This window comes from Mustela putorius, unplaced genomic scaffold (genome assembly GCF_011764305.1).
Source record: "Mustela putorius furo isolate JIRA1106 unplaced genomic scaffold, ASM1176430v1.1 tig00003875_pilon_pilon_pilon, whole genome shotgun sequence".
Classification (NCBI taxonomy): domain Eukaryota; kingdom Metazoa; phylum Chordata; class Mammalia; order Carnivora; family Mustelidae; genus Mustela; species Mustela putorius.
The window spans coordinates 5623817-5647069 of NW_025422026.1; the positions used below are offsets into that span (position 1 = coordinate 5623817).

Here is a 23253-nt window from a genome sequence, read left to right on the forward strand (position 1 = left end):
AGGGTGGATCCTGACCGCTTCCAGATAAATCGGGATAAGCACCGACCACAACCGTGGAGCCGAGGGTGTGCCCCAACACTTTTCCTTGCGTTATGTCACCCACCTCTCCCGGCAGCCCCGCTACTGTGGTAATTCCCATTTCGCACGGGAGAAAACAGAGTCTGGCGGGGCTGAAGGACTTCCAGGATTAGCAGCTTGACCTTCTGGTGAGAAGCAGAGGAGGAGAGATTTCAGCTCTTGACTCGGGTCAGTCTGCACAACTCGTGGACGGGACCGGAGTATCCGCGAGCGCGAACTTGAGGAGAGCCGACGTGCCCGTGGCCTCAGTCCAAGAACGCGGAACCCGCACTTGGTTCATGCCAAGGAGTTTCAGCCCAGCCGACGCGAAGGGCGCAGGCGTTTGCTCACTTTGGGGGTTTAAGCTGATTTGTCAGCAACGGACACCCAGGTTTAAATAGGGCATCCCGGAGAGAGGGGTTTAGCCTCGTTGACAGGTGCCCTAAGCCCTCGGCTCCCGCCCCAGCGCGCGGGTCGCGGTGGATCTTTCGGCCTCTCGCGGCAGCCCCTTGGCGCCAATGGAAGCGCGCGCTGGGCGCTGGGGCGGGGTCCGGCTCGTGCGCGGTTGGGGGGGGGGCGGAGGAGTCCGGCCCGGCCCGGCCCCGGCCCCGCCTCCTCCCCGAAGAGGCCCAATCGCGTGGCGGCCTCCGGCAGCCCCGCCCCGCCCCTGCCCGCGCCTGGGCGCCGGACGGGCCTGGGCTGCACGCAGCCAGGCAGCCGGGGGCAGCACCGGCGCTCGCGTCTGGCCTGCTTGGCGGGATGGCTGGCTATCTGCGGGTCGTACGCTCGCTCTGCAGAGCCTCCGGCTCCGGGCCGGCCTGGGCGTCGGCAGCCCCGACGGGCCCCAACTTGCAGGAGCAGCCGCGGCGCCACTGTGAGTGCCACGAGGAGGGTCCGGGCGGGGCGCGCGCCCGGCACCGCGACGTGGCGGCCTCCCGGGCGGAGACCTGGGAGCCCGAGTCGGGACCATCGCTGGGCTGGGGACGGCGGGCTTGGCACACACACAAAGAGCGGGGGGCGGCCACGCGCTCCCCGGCTCCCGGCTCTCTGGCCGCGCCAGGCGCAGGGGTGGGGACTTGAAGGACGGTGGCAACTGGTGGCCCTGGCGCGGCGGGTCCTGCGGCCCTGCACGGGCGGGGTCCCGGGCCCGGAGGGTATTTTGCCGCCTTGCCTGCCCAGCGTCCCCAGGAGGGGGACAGGCGAGCGAGTAGGGGGCGGGTGCACCCGGCCCGGTGTTCCGGTGAGAGCGAGGGTCGCGGCGCGGGCCGGGCTCAGACAAAGGCGGGGAGGAGGCATCCACTTCCCCTTCCTTTGCAGCGGGGCGCTCGGTAATCCCTCCTCACTGTCAGGCCCGCGGCCGCTATTTTTGGAGCCTTTCACGCGACCGCTGGAGGAGCGTCCTTTTAATTTTCCCTATTGTTTGGTGACCCCCACCCCCCACCCCGCTCCGCTCTGGTCTCAGGAGCCTCTCCGCGGCCCGACCTGTCTTTTCTCGCCAGTACGCCCCTGCACTGCTCCTTGGCTCGCTCCTCTCTCCCGCCTGGGCAACGGGGCGGTTGGGCAGCGGCACCAAAAATGCCACTTTCCTGAATAGTTCCTCACTGCTTCTGTGACACCCTTAACGTCCCGCTTAGGAGAGAAAACAGTAATCAGGTCAGAATAAGCAGGATTTAGCCTGAACCTCCATTACCAGCCTGGGCTGCCCCCCACCCCTAACCCCGTGGCATGTGGGCATTGGCCAGTACTGTGACTCTCCACTGCCAGCTACAAAAGGCAGGGAGAATGTGGGTCCCTTGGCCCTGTCCCTTGCCTGTTGCCACGGAAACCCCTTTCCTGACCTGGCCTGCAGCCCCCTCCGAGTGAGCCAGGACAGTGAGGAAGAGGGAGTGGGGCCCAGGCAGCTTGGCCTTACTGTTAGGGTAGGGTAATCTTTAACAAGTGTGGGAGCAGCTGACCAGAATTGAGGAGGGGAGGGGGGACTCGTTGGCCCACCCCCCTTCTCCTGCCAAGAAGAAAGGGGCATTTCTGCTTTTGTATTTCTAGGATTGGTCTCTAAGTAGTCTGTCTTGCAATTCTCAAGATTCCAAGTGGCCACAGGCCTCAAAACGGAGTTTTCCATATGGTACCAACTTTAGCAAAATAGAGTGGGAGTTAAAGACATTCTCCGGTTCTTCCTATTTCTCCCCTGCACTGATGGTAAGAAAGAAAGCTTTTTTAGTCGTAGGTCTTTCCAGATGTCCCCAAGCCGTTGGTTTATTAATGGGGCCAGTACGTAGTATTTGAGTTGGACAAGAGATTCCAACTGGGCTTTCTGCTAGCTTGTTACCTGGCAACGCTGCAGGAGACAGAATGATTTGGCATTCCCCTCGAGTACAAGGAAAGAATATATTTTTTTTGGCTAAAACACTCGTGTGTCTTTGCTGCTCGGTAATTCATGCATGGCTCTAGTTTTGGAATTCCTAGGCCTCCAGCGACTGCTGGTGGTGGTTCCCATATGCTGGCTTTCTCGGCTTTTGGGAAAGTGAGGGTAGGCTCGGCCCAAGCACTCACGGGGAGAATGGTCTTGTCTGGCCTGCCTTACCTCCACTCCTCACCTGGGAACTTCTTGATTTTCTCACCCCACCTCTTAACTTTTCAGACCTTGGTGACTTGCCTGCACTCCTAGATTTCAGGGAGTCACTTAATGATTGTTCAAAGTTCTGCAGACCCACCGGTGGAGGGATTTTATTATTGTTTTGTTAAGTTTTATTTATTTGAGAGAGAGAACAGGAGAGGGGGGAGGGTCAGAGGGAGAAGCAGACTCCCTGCTGAGCAGAGACCCTGATGTGGGACTCGATCCCCAGACTCCTGAGCCAAAGGCAATTATCCAACCCACTGGGACACACAGGCACCCCACTGGTGGAGTTATTATGTGTTCTCTGCTGAAGCTGGTTTCAACCACAGCAGGTAGGACCACTGCTGCCCCATCAGAGGTATTTTGGGTGGGCATGTTTAGGCATGGCAGGTTTAGAGGAACATCCTCCAGAAGGCCTGGGGCCAGCCCTCATATCCTCCCTGGGAGGTTGAAGCCTGTTGCGCTGGTTCCATTCAGGGTACGAGGTGCTGGACACTGCCCTCTGGTTCCTGGAAGCCAGGCTCTGTGACCTGTCCTGGGGTTTACACTAATGGAAATGCATGTTGAAAATGCCAGTGCAGGGACCCCTGGGTGGCTCAGCCCGTTAAGCACCTGCCTTTGGGTCAGGTCATGATCTCAGGGTCCTGGGATCCAGCCTAGCATCGGGCTCCCAGTTCAGTGGGGAACCTCTTTCTCCCTCTGCCCTTCACCCCACTCATTGTCTCTCTCTCTCTCAAATAAGTAAAATCTTTAAAAGAATATAAAATGCCACTGGATTGCATATTTTAACACAGTGTAAAAGTGTGAGCTTTTCCAGGGCAAGTTACCCACTGCCTGGCAGAGATGGCATCCATGTACATTTGTGATGGTCTAGGTGCTGGGGTATAGCTCAGTGGTAGAGCATTTAACTGCATTTGTGATGGTCTGGTGCAGTCTGCTGATGAGAATTCCTCAGTCTCTGTGGCTGTGCATTCCAGGATGGGGGGAGGGGACTGGAGGGGAGGGGGGTAGAGCGCATTTCATCCCAACAGGAGGCAAGGGCAGGACAGACCAGATTGACTGTGACTTGACATTTCATTTGTGACTTCAACAACTACTGTGTTCTCCTGTGGGTCAGGCGCGGTGCACGGTGCTGGGGATAGAGCCAGGGGTAAGAGGCAAAGATTTCTGCCCTTGGGGAGCCCAAATTCTGATGCGGGGACAGTCAGTAAAACAAGGCCAAAGTTGGCTAGTGTGGTGTAAAGTAACACGAGCTGAGGGGAACAAATCGGCCAGGCAGGTGTGCGAGAAAGTTTGGATGGGACGGCGGGGAAAAGACCTTGAATCAAGTCCTAAGGCAAGGAAGCAAACAAGGCCATTTGGTTGTCAGGTGCCAAGGCCATGCTGGAGGGGACCACCTTTGCTTGAGGGAGGAGTGCCCGAGGCTGACACAGAGTTAGGACAGGTGGTTAGGGACCGATTAGGTCAGGCCTCATGGGGGGCCTTGCATTTCTGAGGGCTTTGACCTTTACTTTGAGTGCAAGGGGAAGTTTTGGAGGGTTTTGAGAAGATTTACATTAAACAGGAGTGCTCTGGCTGCAAGGTCTTCAGTAGGAGGCTTGTAGTCCTAATCTGGCAAGAGTTGGAGAAAAGAAAAAAGAGGGGAGTAGCGCTGGGGGGTGGTGAGAAGGGCTTGGATTCCGGATGCATTTTGAAGGAAGAGCCCCTCACCTTTGCTGATCTTAGCTTCTCTGCTGACCACAGCCAAGGTGGGAAAGTGGTAAAGCACTCACTCTTCGGGTGGCTCTCTCGGGACAGAGAGACCTTCAGCCTTGAGTTTGGAGCGGCAGGCCGATCTTGAGCCTGGGGAACAGGCTTTGAAATCCTTACTTCGTGTTGGGTGCTAGCGGTCCAGATGGGGAGGAGAATTGGCCTTCCCGGCCGCGGGTGGCTGCTGTAATTCCATCCCGCACTCTGGCCGAGAGGATAGCGTGCAGTATTGCATGGAGGCTGGCCCTTGGAAGCTGTCAGGGAGGCCCATGCGCTCTGTTCCTTGGATTTCAGATTACTTGTCATCATTGTCTCCCAGAGAGGGGCAGATGCTAGGGTGTCTCTGCCATATTGGCTGAACCACACACCGGGTCTCCCAACTCCGATGCCTTGGGGCACACGACCTTGGAGAGTAGGTGATAGGCCTGGAATGAAGGAGAAGCTGTGCCCCCTGCACAGCCCATCCTAGCTGTGGGTGAGCGCCAGCTCCGTGTGGGGAAAGCCACTTATGCTTCAGGAAGAGACTGGGGGGCTCCTGGGGGGGTTCAGTGGGTTGAGCGTCTGCCTCTGGCTTGTGACATTCCAGGAGTTCCTGGAAATGCTGGGTCAGGCTCCCTGCTCCCTGAGGAGTGCCTGCTTCTCCCTCTGCCACTCCCCCTGCTTGTGCTCTCTTTCTCTCTCAAATAAATAAATAAAATCTTTAAAAAGAAAAAAGAAGAAGAGACTGGATTTTTATGTAAAATCTCCTGGGTTGTCTCTCCCTCCCACCCACCCCCCCACAGGTTTAAATTTTTAAAAACTTAAAAAAGATCTTATTTCTTATTTTGTATCGTGGTAAACAACTACACAACAAAAATCTCCATCTTGACCACTTTTAAGAGTGCAGTTCACTAGTGTTAAATATTTTCACATTGTTGTTGTACAGCCAATCCCCAGAGCTCTGTAATCTTGCAAAACTGAAACTGTACCCGTTAAACAACAAGGCCCCACCCCCTCCTCCCCCCAGCTCCTGGCAGTCTCCGTGCCACTTTCTGTTTCTATGAATTTGACTACTCTAGGTACCCCCTGTAAGTAAAAATAAATAAATAAATAAATAAATAAAATATAGTAACTAGCTTATTTTGGTCCTCATAATGTGCTCCAGGTTTATCCCTGTCATAGCTTGTGTTAGCTTTTTCTTAATTTTTACGGCTGAATAGTCCGTTCTCTATATACTCATTTAAAAAATAGTCCACTGCCTTCCACTTAGGTCGCGATCCCAGGGTCCTGGGATGAGCCCCACATTGAGCTCTGCTCAGGGGGGAGCCTGCTTCCTCCTCTCTCTCTCTGCCCGCCTCTGCCTGCTTGTGATCTCTGTCAAATAAAATCCTAAAAAAAAAAGTCCATTTGAAATTTGTTGACCTTCTGAGTAAAATACAGGAATTGGGGAAAGCATAGGCAGTATGGTTATTGATTCCTTGCGGATTTATTACTGCTTCTAATTGCTATTAAGTTTCCTCTTACGTATGTTACTTGCAGCTGGATTGAAAGTGTTTGGGATGTAGCGGTGCTGTCTGTCTGTGTAAGTATTCACATGTTGAGTCTGCCGGCCATCCCGGGGGAAACGGACTTTGTGGAATTTGAACCTAAAGAACTTGAGCAGCAAAAGCTGTTGACTTAGCTCCAGATCCCATTCATCGCTGTCAGAAACCTTGGCAGCACTGCCTTTTTTAGCTTCCGAGCAAGTCCATTCATATTTGAGTGGTGGGGACCCCAGTCTTGGAGAAACTTGGAATTAGGAACATTGTTTAACGTTTGGAGGGACATTTCTCTTAACCTTCCTGGATTTGTTTCCAGAGTCTCTTCTCTCCAAGGTTCCTGTCACATTTTGTTCATCCGTTCCTTCCTTGACAGACACTTGAGTTGCTTCTGCCTCTTGGCTGTTGTGAATAATTCTGCTATGGACATGAGTGTACAAATATCTCTTTAAGACCCTGCTTTTAATTATTTTGGATATATATCTAGAAGTGGGATTGCTAGACAGTGTGGCAGTTCTTTTCTTTCTTTTTTTTTTTTTAAGGGGGGAAGGGCAGAGGGAAAGGGAGAGAGAGAATGCCACGCAGGCTTCACGCCCAGAGCAGAGCCCAAGTACCCCCCACCCCCAACTCCATTTCCCCACCCTGAGATCATGACCTGAGCTGAAATCAAGAGTTGGATGCTTAACCCACTGAGTCCCCCGGGGACCCCTGGACAATATGGCCATTCTATCCTTAATTTTTTTTTTTCTATCTTTAATTTTTTGAGGAACCATCATACTGTTTTCCGTAGTGGCTGCAACATTTCCATTCTCACCAGCTGTCTTACACAGGATTCTGGTTTCTCCACATCCTCACCAGCACCTGTTGTTTTGTTTGGGGGAGGTTTGTTAAGTTAGTTTGTGTTTTTTGATAGTAGCCATCCTTGTGGGTGTGAGGTGGTATCTCATTGTGATTTTCATTTGTATTTCCCTCATGATTAGTGCTGTGGGGTGACTTTTCATATGCTTATTGGCCATTGATATATCATTTTAAAAAATATTTTATTTATTTATTTGACAGAGAGAGATCACAAGTAGGCAGAGAGGCAAGCAGAGAGAGAGAGGGAGAAGCAGGTTCCCCGTTGAGCAGAGAGCCCAATGTGGGATTCGATCCCAAGACCTTGAGATCATGACCCAAGCTGAAGGCAGAGCCTCAACCCACTGAGCCACCCAGGCGCCCCCCATTTATATACATTTTTGAATAAATACCTATTCAAGTCCTTTACCCATTTATTAATTGGTTATTTGTTGTTACTGTTGTTTGAAATCACCTGATTTTAAAACCTTGGTCACCAATTAATATATTTTTAGAAACCCTGCCTGAGCAGTGTCTTTTTTTTTTTGTAAATTTTTCATGATTTTGTAATTGTTGGTGTTTTTTTTTCTTTTTAAGATTTTATTTATTTATTTGACAGACAGAGATCACAGGTAGACAGAGAGGCAGGCAGGGAGAGAGGAAGGGATGCAGGCTCCCTGCTGAGAAGAGAGCCCAACATGGGCTCAGGACCCTGGGATCATGACCTGAGCCGAAGGCAGAGGCTTTAACCCACTGAGCCACGCAGGTGCCCCATTGTTGGTGGTTTTTATTTTATTTTTTTAAAGTAGGTTCCATGCCCAGTGGGGGGCTGAGCCACCCAGGCGCCCCAAGCCTCTGCTGCTTTGCCTCCCATGGCTGCGCCCATCTCTGGCAAGTGTGCCTTCAGGGAGGCTCTACTTGTGACTTTTTTTTTCCCTTAAAGATTTTATTTATTTATTTGACAGAGCAAGTGAGAGAGAGCACAAGCAAGGGCCAACACAGGGAGAGGGAGAAGCAGGGTCTCGGCTGAGCAGGGAGCCCGATGTGGGGCTCGATCTCAGGACCCTGGGATCATGACCGAAGCTGAAGGCAGGCGCTTAACCAGCTGAGCCCCGCAGTGCCCCACTCCTGCCTCTGTTAATAGCCCCTGCTTGTCCACTCTCTCCATCTGTAGGTTTCCCCTTACATACTCAATCCTTGAGGTCTGCCACTGTTAGATTTTTCTCAGTGTTTCAGGAAGAGGTACTTAACACCTGGTTGTAAATAAGTGGGCCCTGTTGTTTTCTGAGGGTTTGACACCTGCCGGCACAGCAGGGAGGGCTTCCCGCTGTGATCTTGACATTGAGCCCTGGGTGCAGGGTGTCCACGGCTCACAGGTTGCTGTATCTGAAACCCAAAACTTGAGTGGAGCCCAGGTGAGGCTGAAACCTTTAGGACTGGCCCCGGATAAATTCTCCTTTGGGATTATAATTACAGCAGATTGAGTACAGTTAAAAAAAAATCTTCATTCGCTCTCATGACATTAACTCATAAGAGATGTTCTTAAAAACTAAGCGGGCTGTGCAACACCTCAGTAGACTTTCTGCAGGTCCTAAAGCCCTTTTATACTCAAGCTTTCAACCAAGAAGGGTGGAGGAATTTTTTAACTTGGGTCCAGAGGCCCCTTCGAGTCCTGGAAGGGGTGGTAGATCGCTGCCAGCCAGCTGCGTCTGCCTTGTTCTCTAGGGAACGGAATGTTTGGAGTCTGTGTTTGCTCTCTGCTTCTCTGCATGTGACCCACGAGGGTGTCCAGAGCCGCTCTTCAACCAGAGACCTGGGATCTAGTCTGACTTCTGACACAAGCCACACTCCCTGGGTCTCATTTTTCTTCCTAAATAATCTCTCCCATTCTTTTTAGGTTAAAAAAAAAAAAATCTGTTTGCATATCCTTGGGAGATTATTTTTAGATTAAAAAAAATCTGTGCACATCTTTGGAAAGTGAGTCATTTTTGCTGCACATAATTCACCTTTCTCTTGGTGGGCCGGGGATGTCAGCATGAGTCACACGCTGGTGCGCGTTGTAGGACAGTGATAGGCTTGCGGTTGTGGGGTTTTGGTCGTTTCTGTTTTAAAGGTGTGTAGGTGGTCCTGCTTGTTTAGTCTCAGGCCTGCTTTTCAGAGATTTCTTTCTCTTGCCAGCCTCCCAGCGGTGGTCACTTCTGATGTTTTTAAGTGAACGTCCTGGTCCCCTCTTAGGACTTGCTGTCTAATCTCTGGTGAGGCAGAAGACCCAGAACAGTGTCTGTAAGGATTGTGTGCAACGTAAGAGTCCGTGGGCCCTGAGTGAGGGCTGAGGCGGCTGCTGGGGACAGAGTCCCGCTCTCAGCTGTCCTCCTGCCTGAGCTTTCTGGGGACAGAGGCCCGACTGTAGGTTTTACACAGACCCGCTTGCCTGACTCTGGAGGCCCTGCTTCTTCCCCGGCTGTGGGCAGAGCGACGTGCTGGAACAGGATACCTCTCTGTCTGCTACAGGCTAAGGTTCATCGCACTCTCCCTCCAGGTAGCCTGCACCGATTGAAGGGGGTGGGCGGTTTCCTTGAGTTTTCTTTGGAATTCACTGCTCAGACTGTTGATTTGTCTCGTGAGTCAGACTTCCCTTGGAGAGCCCCCCCCCCCACTTCTCTTGTCCTCTACCATCTCCCTGGACCTTAGGTGCTTCTCTGACAGGACTGGCCTCCCTGAGTCAGCTTGGCTCAAGGATTCTGAGTTCTGTTCCAGATGCCCTAAGCCTATGCTTTCCATGGATTTCGAAAGGTGTGAATCCTGGATGTGTTGTCTTCAAGCAGTGTATCAGAACGGGGTGGCAGCGGCTCGTAGGTGTCCCTCCCTGACTTACTGCTGGATGGGGTGACCCCAGCTGGCTGTTAGGCTCTGTGTTGGTCTCTGCTGCCTTCAGATCCCAGGGCAGAGGGTCTGATGGGCCAGACTGGCATCCTGCTGGCCAGTTCTGGGCAGCCATCCTGGGTGGGGGAATCCAGGCCCCCCAGGTGGCCGGGGAGCTGCTCCTGCGGAGGGGGAGGGAACATGGCTAACGGGGCCCTGCTCCCTCCTTGGTGAAGGGCAAGTCCAGCCAGGTAGGAGAAGGGCTCCCCCTCGAGCGTCCTAGAGCTGTGATCGCTGCGTGGGCCTGGTTTCAGATGCCGACAAGAGGATCAAGGTGGCGAAGCCGGTGGTGGAGATGGATGGCGACGAGATGACCCGGATCATCTGGCAGTTCATCAAGGAGAAGGTAGCCCCTCCCACAGCGGGTGGCTCTCCGCATGGCCCCTCATCCCTGTGACGGCCCCCGGGGCTCACCTGCCACCCTGGTGGGCAGCCGCAGCCCCGTTCCCATCCTTCCATCCACCCTGCTGTCATGTCCACACCATGCATGGTTTTCACGACGTCGGGCAGGGGCCCCTCCTCAGCCATCTGTCTTGTGCCAGTGCCGGTGCTGAGGCCCGCGTGTTTTCCAGAATGGGGGGGTGCACGTTCAAGGCCTATCCTGTATGGTGTCCGTCTTGATGTCCCACGGTCCGAAGGGCGTTCTCAAGGGAGTGGAAAGAGCAGGGTGGCGCGCTCACCTTTCCTCAGCGGTTCAGGGACGTTATCTGGGGTCGGGGCCGAGGTGTGTCCTGACAGCAGTGGGTCTGAGCCATCATGGTGGATGGCTCCCAGCGTGGCTGCCGGGCTTCTCCAGAGTCTCGCGGTCTGGATCTGCCTGGAGAGCTTGTTGGCCATGTAAAGACCCCCGTCCTGTATTGTGTGTGCGTCCGTAAGAAAAAGGTCGAGAATGGCCACTTCTGAATGGGGAAGAAGAGGGAACCCATTGTCCGGAGAAATCTAGATGCATCTCGAGTTGGTGGGCCATCGCAGTCCATGCTAGGGGCTGGGCCCTCTGAGGGGCTGCAGCCTGGTCCGCTGGCCTCTTTCCAGAGAGCCCTGGCATCCTGACAGCTTCCGCCTGGCCCCTCTGAGGAATGGCTGATCCTACCCCCCCCCGCCCCTGCCATGCTGCCCCCTTCCCTCATCCCTGCCCTTCCTGGGTGTCCTGTGCTATGGCCCTCACAAGCTCCTGAGACACACACACACTGATGCCTGCCCCCGTCATCTGTCCCTAGCTCATCCTACCCCATGTGGACGTCCAGCTCAAGTATTTCGATCTGGGGCTCCCACACCGTGACCAGACCGACGACCAGGTCACCATAGACTCGGCGTTGGCCACCCAGAAGTACAGTGTGGCCGTCAAGTGTGCCACCATCACCCCCGATGAGGCCCGTGTGGAAGGTATGAGGGTGTGGAGGGGAGGTGGGTGGGTCGGGGCAGTGGGGGCTATGCCATGAGCCGGTCTCCCTGCGATAGCCGGGGGGATAGGGGAGCCCTAGGGGTTCCTGCAGATGAGGCTGGGTGGGGTGGTGCTCCCAGGCCGGTGGTGTTTGTGCTGTGCTGTGTGGCTCTGGCCAGGGTAGGGGTCCTTGGCGACAGCGAGGAGGAAGTTCATGCTGATGCTGTTATAGTAAGGACAGGCTCTCTGGGCAGCCTGCCCCTCTGGCCTTCTAGACTGTTCCACAGGCAGGTTTACGTAGACACTGGGGCCACCCCTGTCCAGCAGAGTGCTCTATGTCAGGCATGTATCCTTGAGAGCCTCAGGGCTCTCTCTCTGGCTTGTATCTCTCCACTGTCTTGGCACCACAGCTCTGTGGCTGGGGAAGGGTCTTAGAGAGGTGCCCTCACCAGGCTTGGACTGGCTGCTGGGCCTTGGTTCTGGGGACCACTTTCAAGGGTTCCATGAACTCAGGGACCATTGTGTGGACAGAGGGGCCAGGTTTGGAAAATTCGAGAAAGAGTAGCTCAGGGGTTTGCAGAACTCTTTCTCTGTTGCTACGTCCTGCAGTGTGAGGGCTCTGGGAGAAGGCATTCAAGGCCCATTTCCAAATGCCCCAGAGCGCCTCCTGTCTTTCGGGTGGAACCTGACCATAGGCTGTTGGAATCATCTTAGTTAGTGTGAAGCTTTTTGCAGTTTTTCTCTCACTTCTCCGGAGTCCTGGGATTTATGCATCCCTGTTTTGTGGACGAGGAAGTAGGGAGTCACCCTCTCAGTAATGCGGGCTGGACCCGGTGGCTGGAACCGCACGTCTGCAGTGCGGCCAGGTGCTGCCGCATCTGAGCATGATGTGGGAAAAACGGCAGACGCTAGCCATTTCTAAGTTTATTTAATTGCCCAAAGGCTAAGTGTTTTAGCAGTCATTTCATTTTTCAGTTCAGGTTAAGTGACTTGCATAAAATTCACAGTTTGAGGTGGTGGAGTTAGACCCAGAAGCCAAGAAATCTGATCCCACAGCCTGCACATTCGAATCCCAGACAGCCCTGGGCCGACTTCCAGGGCTCCCGTCTGGCTGCGTTCTTGCTGAGGGTTCAGATTTTGGTTGGAAGGTGGGGGCTGCAGCGGGGCCACTTTGACTCTGTCCTCACAGAGTTCAAGCTGAAGAAGATGTGGAAGAGTCCCAACGGGACCATTCGGAACATCCTCGGGGGGACCGTCTTCCGGGAACCCATCATTTGCAAAAACATCCCCCGCCTGGTCCCGGGCTGGACCAAGCCCATCACCATCGGCAGGCACGCCCATGGCGACCAGGTGGGTGCCGGCGAGGGTGGGCTCGCACTGGCCGGGGCACCCTCACCTGGACCCCCCCCCGGCCTGAGCTGCGCTCTTGTCTCCATAGTACAAGGCCACAGACTTTGTGGTGGACCGGGCCGGCATGTTTAAGATGGTCTTCTCACCGAAGGACGGCAGTGGTGCGAAGGAGTGGGAGGTGTACAACTTCCCCGGCGGCGGCGTGGGGATGGGCATGTACAATACCGACGAGGTGAGGCCCCGCGGCTCCTGAGCGTGCCCCTCCCTGAGCCTGGACCCCTCCCGGGCCGCTGCGGACTGTGGGTTCTCACTCCCCCTGTGTCCGTGGCTGAGGCAGGTCTGAGGCCTGTGAGCAGATGCAACCAGGACACGTTCAGGGGAGCCCGCAGTGTGCCTGGGGCAGAGTGGGCGGGAAGACTCCTGATTAGCGAGCTGCCCACTCCCTGACTCTCTGTGCTCCTTCTCCGACACCCCGACTTCTGTGCTCCTTCTCTGACACCCCGACCTCCTGTGCTCCTTCTCCCGACACCCCGACCTCCTGTGCTCCTTCTCCGACACCCCGACCTCCTGTGCTCCTTCTCCGACACCCCGAACTCCTGTGCTCCTCCGCCCCCCCCCCCCGGGGGCACATTAGTTGGCAGCATGGTTCGCTTAGCCAACTGGATAAGCATTTTTCCCTTCCCCAACTCTGGGCTTTCGTGTCTTCCGCGGTTGCCCTCATTCTCGGGCTGTGAGGAAGTGGCCACAAGGAACCCCGGCTTGTCCCCTGCCAACTTCGTTGCCCTGTCAGAAAAGGGCCTTGTTGTTCATGGTTCTGGCAAGAGTGCCAGGCCTGGTCCCAGGACCACCTCCGAGCCAGGCATGGAGGGCTCAGAGAGGATGAGCCCGGACACCGGTACCCTCTAGAGACAGGCAGGTGGGCGGGGGGAATGGGGGAATGAGACCCACCCCAGCCATATGGTCTCCCCATATGGGGAGAGGAGGGTAGTTCCCAAAGCAAACTTGAGGGGCTGCTTTCTCCCAGAAGTTGGGAGGAGGCTGCTGGGCCAGTAGAAACAGCTGCGGCTCCCTCCAGGGTGTGGGCGGGTGGTGTGGAAGGAAGGAATGCCATTCCAGGGGTCGGACCTGGTGCCCAGCGACCAGAAAGGGCTGGCGGTCCCCAGGCTGGGGAGCACACCAGGGACCTCTCTCTCTCCCCCCGCAGTCCATCTCGGGTTTCGCACACAGCTGCTTCCAGTACGCCATCCAGAAGAAGTGGCCGCTCTACATGAGCACCAAGAACACCATCCTGAAAGCCTACGACGGGCGCTTCAAGGACATCTTCCAGGAGATCTTTGAGAAGTAATAGCCTCTTGCTTTATTGCTCCCTAAGGATTCCACAGCCTTTCTTGCCTGTCCCCCTAGCCCCCAGCCTACGGGGGTGGGGGCCACTGTCCTGGTGCATTTGGTTCAGCTCTGAGCTTTGGGGGAGAGCCCCAACCTGTCAGCCTCCCGCCCTCTCCGCACAACAGGCCCTTTTGCTCCCAGGCACTACAAGACTGACTTCGACAAGAATAAGATCTGGTATGAGCACCGGCTCATTGATGACATGGTGGCTCAGGTCCTCAAGTCTTCGGGCGGCTTCGTGTGGGCCTGCAAGAACTATGACGGAGATGTGCAGTCGGACATCCTGGCGCAGGGTATGCTGGGAGCATCATTCCCCGAGGGCGCGGGGTGTTGGTCTTCTCCGGCTGCGGGATTTTTCAGACCCTTTTCATAGAGAACTTCTCTGGCGTGGCGCGCTGGCTCGTTGCAGGATTTCCCATGGACAGCAGGGGGCAGAAACTCTCTGACATCTGACGGAGGAAGGCTTCCCAAATTAGGTTTGGACTAGTGCATTACAAAGGCTACTGTTAACAGAGAAGAGAGAACAAAGGAATTCAAGTTCTAAAGGGCTAGGTGTGTCAGCTTTGAGGTCGTCCCTGTCCAGAGTCCAGGTGACTGTGGCTCCGGGTTTGGGCTAGGGTTGGCTCTGAGAGAAAAATGGGATTGAGCGCAACCGGCTGCTTTTTGAGGCACAGAGAATTCATTTTGCACAGTCAATCTGTTGGATGCAGAGTATTGGGGAAGGTGGCAAAGCCCCAAGCCCTAGAGTGTTTTAGGAGACAAATTGGATTGCAGCAGGAGTGTGAATGAGGCCGTCAGATAGGTAGCCTGAGAACTAGCCCCGTCCTGTTGGGAAGGAGAGCTGGAAAGGCTGTGGGAGTTGACCGCAGGGAAGCACAGTGAGGGAGGAGAAGCAAGGCTACAGGAGATGGGCTGAAGTCTAGCTCCTGATCAGGAGGAAAGTGAACTTCACCCAGGTTGTGATGAAAAAGCGTAGGGGCCCGATGTTCTATAAAAACCTTTGGCTTTATTATTTCAGTAAGTGCAGTGGTGATCCTCTCGCTAGAACAATTCCTGTCTAGGACGGAAGGATGAAAAGACAGAGCAGACTAGAGAAAGGCATGAAAGTTACCTTTACGTAATAAGGAATTGGTGAGTGTGAGGGTCCAGTAAACGCGGAGAAGAGACACCCTCCCCCCAGCCAGACATTCTTAGACAACTAATTTCCTTTTCCTTTTTTTTTTTAAGATTTTATTTATTTATTTGACAGAGATCACAAGTAGACAGAGAGGCAGGCAGAGGGGGAGGAGGAAGCAGGCTCCCTGCTGAGCAGAGAGCCTGATGCGGGGCTTGATCCCAGTTCCCTGAGATCATGACCTGAACCGAAGGCAGAGGTTTAACTCATTGAGCCACCCAGGCGCCCCCACCTCGCCTTTTTTTTTTTTTTTTTTTAAAGATTTTATTTATTGGGGCACTTGGGTGGCTCAGTCATTAAGCCCTGCTCAGTGGAGAGCCTGCTTCTCCCTCTCCCTCTGCTGCTCCCCCAGCTTGTCCTTTCTCTTTCTTGCTGTCTCTGTCCAATAAAGAAAATCTTAAAAACGTTTTTTACTAATTTATTTATTTGAGAGAAAGTGAGAGAATACAAGTGGGATGGGGCACAGGGTTGAGCAGAGGGAGAAGCAGGCTCCCCAATAAGCAGAGGGACCGACATGTGGCTCCATCCCAGGACCCCAGGATCATGATCTGAGCCGAAGGCAGACTCCTAACTGACTGAGCCACCCAGGTACCCCTTAGACAACTTGTTTTGTTAAAGAAGTTTTTCACTTTTTTGGGACGCCTGGGTCGTTCAGTCAGTTAAGCATCTGCCTTCAGCTCAGGATGTGATCTCTGGGTCCGTGATGGAGTCCTGCATTGTGCTCCCTCCTCAGCAGGGAGTCTGCTTCTCCCTCCGCCTGGCGCTCCCCCTGCTTGTGTGTGCATTCTCGCTAGCTCTCTCTCTGACAAATAAAATTAATAAAAAAAATGTTTTTAATAAGTTTTTGGCATTTACTCTTATTTATTTTTTGACAGACAGAGATCACAAGTAGGCAGAGAGGCAGGCAGAGAGAGAGAGGAGGAAGCAGGCTCCCTGCTGAGCAGAGAGCTGGGTGCGGGGCTTGATCCCATGACCCTGGGACCATGACCTGAGCTGAAGGCAGAGGCTTTAACCCACTGAGCCACCTAAGTGTCCCAATAAAAAAATTTTTTTTCACTTTTCTCTAATTCTTGGGACTTAGAATTCTTTTTTTTTTTTTTTTTTTTAAAGATTTTATTTATTTGTCAGAGAGAGAGAGGGAGAGAGCCAGCACAGGCAGACGGAATGGCAGCAGAGGGAGAGGGAGAAGCAGGCTCCCTGCTGAGCAAGGAGCCCGATGTGGGACTCGATCCCAGGACGCTGGGATCATGACCTGAGCCGAAGGCAGCGGCTTAACCAACTGAGCCACCCAGGCGTCCCGGGACTTAGAATTCTTATTTTGGTGCCACGGGGTGCTTTTGAACCCCAGGAGACCTTGACCATAGGAACGGTTGACATCTGGATTCGGGGAGATTTGGAAATAAGTCTCCAGTTTAAAGTCACCTAAAAGAGCAGTGGATAAAAGTGATGTTTATGCAGTTGTCTGCTCTGTGCTTGAACGGGCCGTTTGGTTATGAGCCAGGCTGGAGGGGGTGGGGGACGGAACTCTTAGGGTCTGGAGCCCTGGGGGCCACAGGCTCGGGGACACCTGGTGGCGGGGACACAGATGTATGTTCACAGGCTGATGTACACCCCGCTGCCCTGTGCGGGGCTCTGGAGACCCACAACAAGGGTAGACAAGCCCGAAACGGGGGCCTGCTCCCAGGCGCCGTCGGGGGTCCTGAGCTGAGAGGCAGCTCCCAAGCAGGAGGGCAGGTGGGCTCAACCTAGTGGTCTGCGGAGTGGTGCTGGCACTGAAAGGAGGGCCTTTCCCATCCACAGGTTTTGGCTCCCTTGGCCTGATGACGTCTGTGCTGGTCTGCCCGGACGGCAAGACCATCGAGGCCGAGGCTGCTCATGGAACGGTCACCCGCCACTATCGGGAGCACCAGAAAGTGAGTGGGAAGACTGTGGTCGCATGCGCTTCTACCCGAGGGAAGCTGGGGCTGGCTTGTCAGTCTGGGAGCGGGCACCTGCATCCAGGCGGCCCCCTTGTCAGCTGCTTTGGCTCCTGAGCCCCCTGTGACCCCTGTCTCCCCCCACCCAGGGCCGGCCTACCAGCACGAACCCCATTGCCAGCATCTTTGCCTGGACTCGTGGCCTGGAGCACCGGGGGAAGCTGGACGGGAACCAGGACCTCATCAGGTGAGCGGAGCGGGAGGGGGCCTGAGCTGGCCCAGGGTGGGGTCCGGGCCCAGGCTCTGTAAGCTGGGGCCTCACTCTGCCCCACTGCCTGCAGGTTTGCACAGACCCTGGAGAAAGTGTGTGTCCAGACGGTGGAGAGCGGAGCCATGACCAAGGACCTGGCGGGCTGCATCCACGGCCTCAGCAAGTGAGTGGCCTGTGGCAGAGGGTGGGGCTGGCCTTCCTGGACCTCAGGGCTGGGTGGGGAGAAGCCTGAGGCTCCTCTTGGAGGCTGCTTCTGGAATGGGCTTCGCTGCCACGGGCCTAAGGTGAGACAGGTCCACAGTCCTGAGGCCCAGTGAGTTTGTCCCCATCCCTAGTGGCTCGAGCTTTGCCCTCCCCTTCCGGACGAGCGCCTGCGCAACTCCAGGCTAGGTAGCCTGACAGGCGGCCTGGGTGTGCTGCTCCCTGTGGGCCCGGGAGGGCAGTCCCCCGCCACAAGGTTCCTGAGCCCCAGCTCTGCCCTGGAAGGCCTGGCGGGACCTGTTCCTCACTCGAACCATGTTCTCTCGGCAGTGTGAAGCTGAATGAGCACTTCCTGAACACCTCCGACTTCCTGGACACCATCAAGAACAACCTGGACAAGGCTCTGGGCCACTAGTCGGGGCTGGGCTGGGCCGAGCTGGCCGCTGAGTGACCGCCCCCCCCCGCCTTTCTAGGGGACATTTTTTATAAGCAAAATGTTTTTAATATCTTTGTGTTTCGCCTCATGGTGATGTGAAGGAACAGCGTGTTTTACCTCAGCCCGTCAGTGTGTTTTGCATACTGTAATTTATATTGCCCTTGGAACACATGGTGCCACATTTAGCTACTAAAACAGCTCTTCACAAAAATCGGCTGCTGTGTTTGTGCCCGGGGGAAGGAGGCCGCCCAGCCCGGGCCCCGGAGACAGAGGGCCTTCAGGGCTGGTAGGTTGTACCCAGGACAGACTGGGACCCTGCAGACCTGTGTCCCGGGCCTCCATCCCTCAAGGGCCACCTGGAGGGGAGGGGACAGGCAGCAGCATGAGCGTCCTGAGTTCCCTCAGAGCTACCTGATGAGCCGCTGGGACTCGGGGCATGCAGGCCTGTGGGCTCCCTGGAATGACCTCGCACAATCCTGTTACTGTACCCTCCTCTCTCTCTCTGCTTTGGGATTGCCATCACTTCCCGTGAGATTTGGGTTATTTTGTTGGTTCAAACCTCAACATCTCCAGACCTCTTTCTGTGGCCTTTTCTTGGTCTTCAAAATGGATCCCACACAGCAGCTGCCCCTACGTCCCCTCCACGACTGCCTGGGGCTTGGGGCTCGGACCCGGACTGGAGTGGGGGGTGGCGCGCAGTCTAGACCACTGGGTTCCAGACTCAGGTTCATCTTCACTGTTCTTCGGCAAAACCGGAAAGGTAAGATTATCAAGTTGCTGTAAAGCTGGAGAGATCCGTCAGAAGGGCTGGCTTTCATGCAGGGATTGCATTCGACTTGGTGTCTGGTCCCCTTCACTTGCTACAATATATACGTGGCAACCCTAAGTCCATTTCCCCAGTCACGGGGGGACTCTCCTGGCTCCTGACACTGGACAGTTGGGACCTTGGGAGCCTGGATTTTTAGCCCCCGCTCGCTCCGGTGGCCTCCATCTGGTCGAGGGGACTACTTACTCCCTTCGCCAATACCACGGAACTTCCCGGGGCTGTAGGAGGAAAGCTGGTGTGCTAGCTCCGCATAGGCCCATCTCCTGGGGCAAAGCGCAAGATTTCCGGCCCTTTCATGCCCATCACAAGGAGCTGGCAGCCTCCGAGTGCAGTCTGGCATCGTGAGCTGGCTTCGGTCCTGGTGCCCTGTTGGTGGGTCAGGAGGGAAAGTGGCTTTCCTCTGCAGGTGGTGGGAATTCTGGGGCCTGGGCCCTGGGCTCTTGGGGGGCTCTGGGAGCAGCTCCCGGTGGGCACCTGGCGCTTGCAGGTAGCCATCCCCAATGAGGCAAAGGATGGTCTGGGTTTCCTCCCCTCCTTGGAGAGAGATCCCCCTGCTGTGCGGGGTTTGGAAAGCCTTGTTGCGGGTTCCTTGTGGGGGAGGGGTGAGGACCGAGTCCTCAAGAACCAGGGGAAGAAGCACTCACAGTCACCTCGCTAAAGAATATTCATTTATTTATAATTATTGCTAAGTAAACTTCTCTTTTAAACAGGAACATAAAAACACAGTAGGGCTTTGCACAAGTGGAATTTCTAAACAGGTGGTTTGTATACACGTCAAAATAAGTTAGGATGGAATATGTCCAGGAGTTTCCAAGTCACCCAAGAGGCCGCGCCGGTGCCTCTCTTGAAAGGTCGAGGGAGGGGTGAGGACGGGAGCCTTGCCGAGACCACCCCCCAGCTCCGGTGTGTGAGTTGTGCTGTTTCCTTCTCTTCGCTTTGCCCGGGTCCAAGGCACAGGGCAGGGGGGCGTTCAAGTATCGAACCTCGCAGAGGGCCGGTGCTGATGGCCAGGCTGGGGGAGGAAAGGACAGCCCCACCCTGGGGGCAGACCTTCTCCCTTGGGTTTCCATGACCAAGGCCACTGCACTGGCAGGAAAGAGGAGGAGGACGAGGAGGTACAGGGTTCTTTTTGGTACCAGGGGAGAAAGACATTGTGGGAAGAGGTAGTTTGCAGGGGGTGAGGCTTCTGCTCAGCAGGAGAAAATGTCTTCTACAGTGACGGGGTCACTGCCACCTGAGGGTCATCATGGCGGGCATCTGGGGGGCCGGGGGGAGGGCCTCGGGGTTCAGGAGGGGAAAGGCTCCCGTGAGCCCCCAGCTCTCTTGTCTGCTGCCTCTTAGAGGGAGGTTTAGCAGAGAAGGAAGGGGCACTTGGCTGCCTGCTCCCGAGGCCACCTTGTCCTCCCTCAGTCCTGATCACAGCCACCCTGAAGCCTGGCTTGGTCCTTCACTAAGGATACAGCTTTGGGGGCAGCTGCATTTCCGGCTGGTCCTCCCGTCCACCCCGGCTGTTACCCCTCCTTTCCTGGTTTCCCGGCTGAAGCTGGTGGCTTCACCTCCTTTTGCGCCTTTGGGGACAGCCCCGCCTGCCCCTCCCCACCGAGGCCTCCGGAGGCGAGCGGGCAGGAGTCCGGGTGCCCTAGCGGTTCCTGAATGTGCTACTTCATGCCCCGGGCGGCCTGTCTTCAGTTCCCGGGGCGGGAGCTGGCCTGGGGACAGAGGCCAGGAGAGCGGGCAAGCGAGGGAGCGAGCCGCCGGCTGAGCAGAACCAAGCGGCTCCCGCCACTGGTGCCGCGCGAGTCACTGGCTGGAGGGGCCGGCAGGGAACAAGGCCCTGCCCGGTTCGGCCTCCCGCCTCCTGCCCCGGCCCCAGGCTCCCTGCCGGTGGCCCGGCCCCTCCGCGGCCCCTCCGCGCCTGAGCCCTGCCCCGCCAGCTGCCCGCTCGAGGTTGGGCAGGCACGAAGCACGCACAGCACATGAGGGAGCTTCCGTTTGGAAAAAGAAAATGATCTCCATCAGAAAAGAATAGGCTACACAGAAGTGGAAAGGAAAACAAAATAAATTACCTTCAAAATACCCCATTTGCTCAAAAAAAAAATTTTTTTTTCTCTATGGTCTTCATTTTCTTTTTAACTAAGTGGCTCTTCTTGGGAACCTGTTGACTCTTGGCTGTCCTGCTTCCTCAACACGGATACTTGTCAATAATACAGCACCCCAGCCACCCCCAAGGTGGTCCTGGGCCGCCTCTGAGGACAGCCCCTCTCGGTCCCCTGCCCCTCATTTGAGGGGCCTCCGTCTGCTTAGCAAGTGCCCAGCCAAAGGCACGTCCCTGCTCTACTCAATGTCGGGGGACCCTGGTGCAGTGACCCGTTCAGCAAGGAACTGGATGACAACTGCTGCAATCTACTTTAGGGACACCCACTTTCAAACTGCTGGAAGGTGGGGGCCTTCGGGGGGTTGGCTGGGGAGGACACCGGCTGGGGGCTGGGCTATACCCCGCCTTCCTGAGGCCAGGACCGGGCTGCATGCATGCCTGGCTCCGGAGAGTGTGGGAGGCACCAGGAGGTAGAAGGCAGGGGGTCCTGCCTGGCTGTTGACCAATGGGGTGGGGAAGGGGGCTCTGGGGCCCTGAGCGGTTCCCAGCCCAGGGCCTGGTGGGGGAATAGGGTGGGGGTGGGGCGGGCAGTGCTGACCAGCACAGGAGCTCAGACATCCCTAGAGGCAGGAGTTGGTGGGGAAAGGAAACAAGGCCAGGCTCAAGTTCTGTCTTCCTCCAGTGCCAGGACCCCTGAGGAGCTTTCAGGAGGCCCCGCCCACACCGCTGCCCCAGCTCTGTGGGGCCTGGACAGACCTGAGGACCTGGGCCCTAGTGTCTTGGCCCCATATGGCCCCCGCCAGCATTTTTCCCGCTCTCCCACAGCAGCAGGCCAGGGCGACCCAGAGCTGGGCCCCCTGTGTTCTCCTTCCTTCCCCAGATGCCTGGGGCCTGTGCCTGGGTCACAGCTGAGGCCAGTACAGTCTCCATTTGGTCTACAAGTCCCTAGTGGTGCAAACGACTCGGTGGGAGGGAAGGAGGGCTTAGGACCGTGGGGCAGTAGCTTCTCCGCTGCAGGAGGGGTGGCCCGCAGCACGTGGGTCTCCCCCCACATCCCCCGCCCTCCCCGCCCCCTCTGGATGGCCCAGCTTGTGCTATAGCACGTTGTAGTAGGCCATCTCCTTCATGGCCTGTTCGGTGAGGACGCTGGCCTCGGCGCTACTATCCACACCGGCGTAGGCGTAGGCGTTCTCGAAGTCCTCCATCTCCTGCTGGCTGTCGAGCTCGGAGGGGTCAGTGCCCGTCAGCTCCATCATGGGGTCTGCAAGACAGGGGCACAGTTAGGCCCAGAGGCCGCCTCCCGGGAAGAGCCAGTCACTTCTACACGGACGCCGAGGGCCTTTGTCAAGAAAGGGCTTCCTAGTCATTGCTTCCAGAGGATTCTCCACGGCTTCTCTTCCTTCCTGTGCCAGGAAGCCCCAGGCTTCTCAGATGTGTCACCAGACCTGAGCGCTGAAGGTGGGGAGGGGGGCTTGGGGAAGGGGGAGCGGTGCAGGCTTGGCCTTGAACTCTCGTTTGCCCTCCTATGCATCCTCTGCAGTGTTTTGCATTGATACCCTTGGCCACATGAAAGCCTGCGGCTCTACATCATGTTTATACACCCATTTAGCCCCTACTGCATACCTGGAACTTTCCAAACACTGTATCCTGACCACGCACAGCAATCCCATGGAGGAGGCCAAAAGGAAGTTCAGAGAGGTTAATCAACTTGCCAAAGGGCACCCAGCTGTTGTTTTGATCCACTCTGCTGCTCTGCCTCAAATGGCCAGAAGGAGCCCTTTCTAACCTCTGGCTTCCTACCAGCCTTAGTGCTTTAAACCAGCTCTGCCCAGTGGTCTCCCTGGGCCTTACTCTTCAAGGACAAACACCCAAGGTAGGTCAACAGAGATGCACGAGGCAAAAACTCGAAGAGGCCTCTTGTAATTTAGTCAATTTGAAATCTTACTATAAAGTTCTTAGCGTCAGAACAAAAGCCAGATGGAAAGCTCCACAGGGTGGCCCGGGGCTGCCTTCCATCAGAGGGAGGGAGGGAAGCCCGGGGTATGATCTGGGGACCCTGGGAAGCTGGCTGGCAAGGACTGTGGCTGAGTCCCAGTGCACCTAGGAGAAGTGATGTGTTTTGGGGACAAACAGACCCCGGTCAAGGGGGTGGCCCTAACAAGTCTAAGGCAGGGTTTTGGCACTATTAACATTTGGGGCCAGAATTCTTTGCTGCGGGGGGCACTAGGATGTGCATGGTATGATGGCTAGCAGTTTCCCTGGTCTCATCCAGATGCTGGTAGCATCACTGCAGGGACAGCAACCAAAAATGTCTCTACACTTTGCCAAATGTCTCCAGGGGGCAAACTCACCCCCAGCTGAGAACCAGTGGTCTAAGGGCAATTCTGTCCCTTGTCAACGAGTGGTTCAGGAATGAATTCAGGCCAGTGAATCATGAGGAGAGGCCTGCTTGTAAATTTTTTGAGTTCACACAATTCTCATCAGTTTCACAGAGCAAAGGGAAGAGTCTCTTACTTTCCTACTG

The 23253-nt window shown here is 55.7% G+C and overlaps 2 protein-coding genes across 9 annotated transcripts in view; one reads left to right on the forward strand and one right to left on the reverse strand.

Annotated features, from left to right (window-relative positions):
• Nucleotides 1-726: 726 nt before the first annotated feature.
• IDH2 (isocitrate dehydrogenase (NADP(+)) 2) lies at nucleotides 727-18019 on the forward strand. The gene is made up of 11 exons (XM_004763733.3): nucleotides 727-931; nucleotides 9948-10039; nucleotides 10911-11076; nucleotides 12264-12424; nucleotides 12513-12656; nucleotides 13629-13765; nucleotides 13952-14103; nucleotides 16785-16897; nucleotides 17050-17147; nucleotides 17242-17334; nucleotides 17703-18019. The coding sequence occupies exons 1-11, from the start codon at nucleotides 817-819 to the stop codon at nucleotides 17785-17787; spliced, it is 1356 nt and encodes a 451-aa protein (XP_004763790.1). The 5' UTR covers nucleotides 727-816; the 3' UTR covers nucleotides 17788-18019.
• A 1270-nt stretch (nucleotides 18020-19289) lies between these two features.
• The window catches only part of ZNF710 (zinc finger protein 710), a 67426-nt gene continuing 63462 nt past the window's right edge, over nucleotides 19290-23253 (reverse strand). For 7 of the 8 annotated variants that reach the window (XM_045067276.1, XM_045067280.1, XM_045067278.1 and 4 more), the window contains one exon: nucleotides 19290-21990. In XM_045067276.1, coding sequence (XP_044923211.1) covers nucleotides 21824-21990 — 167 coding nt within the window. In that variant the 3' untranslated portion in view covers nucleotides 19290-21823. The remainder of the gene's footprint in view (nucleotides 21991-23253) is intronic. The other variant, XM_045067282.1, reaches the window with a different exon arrangement.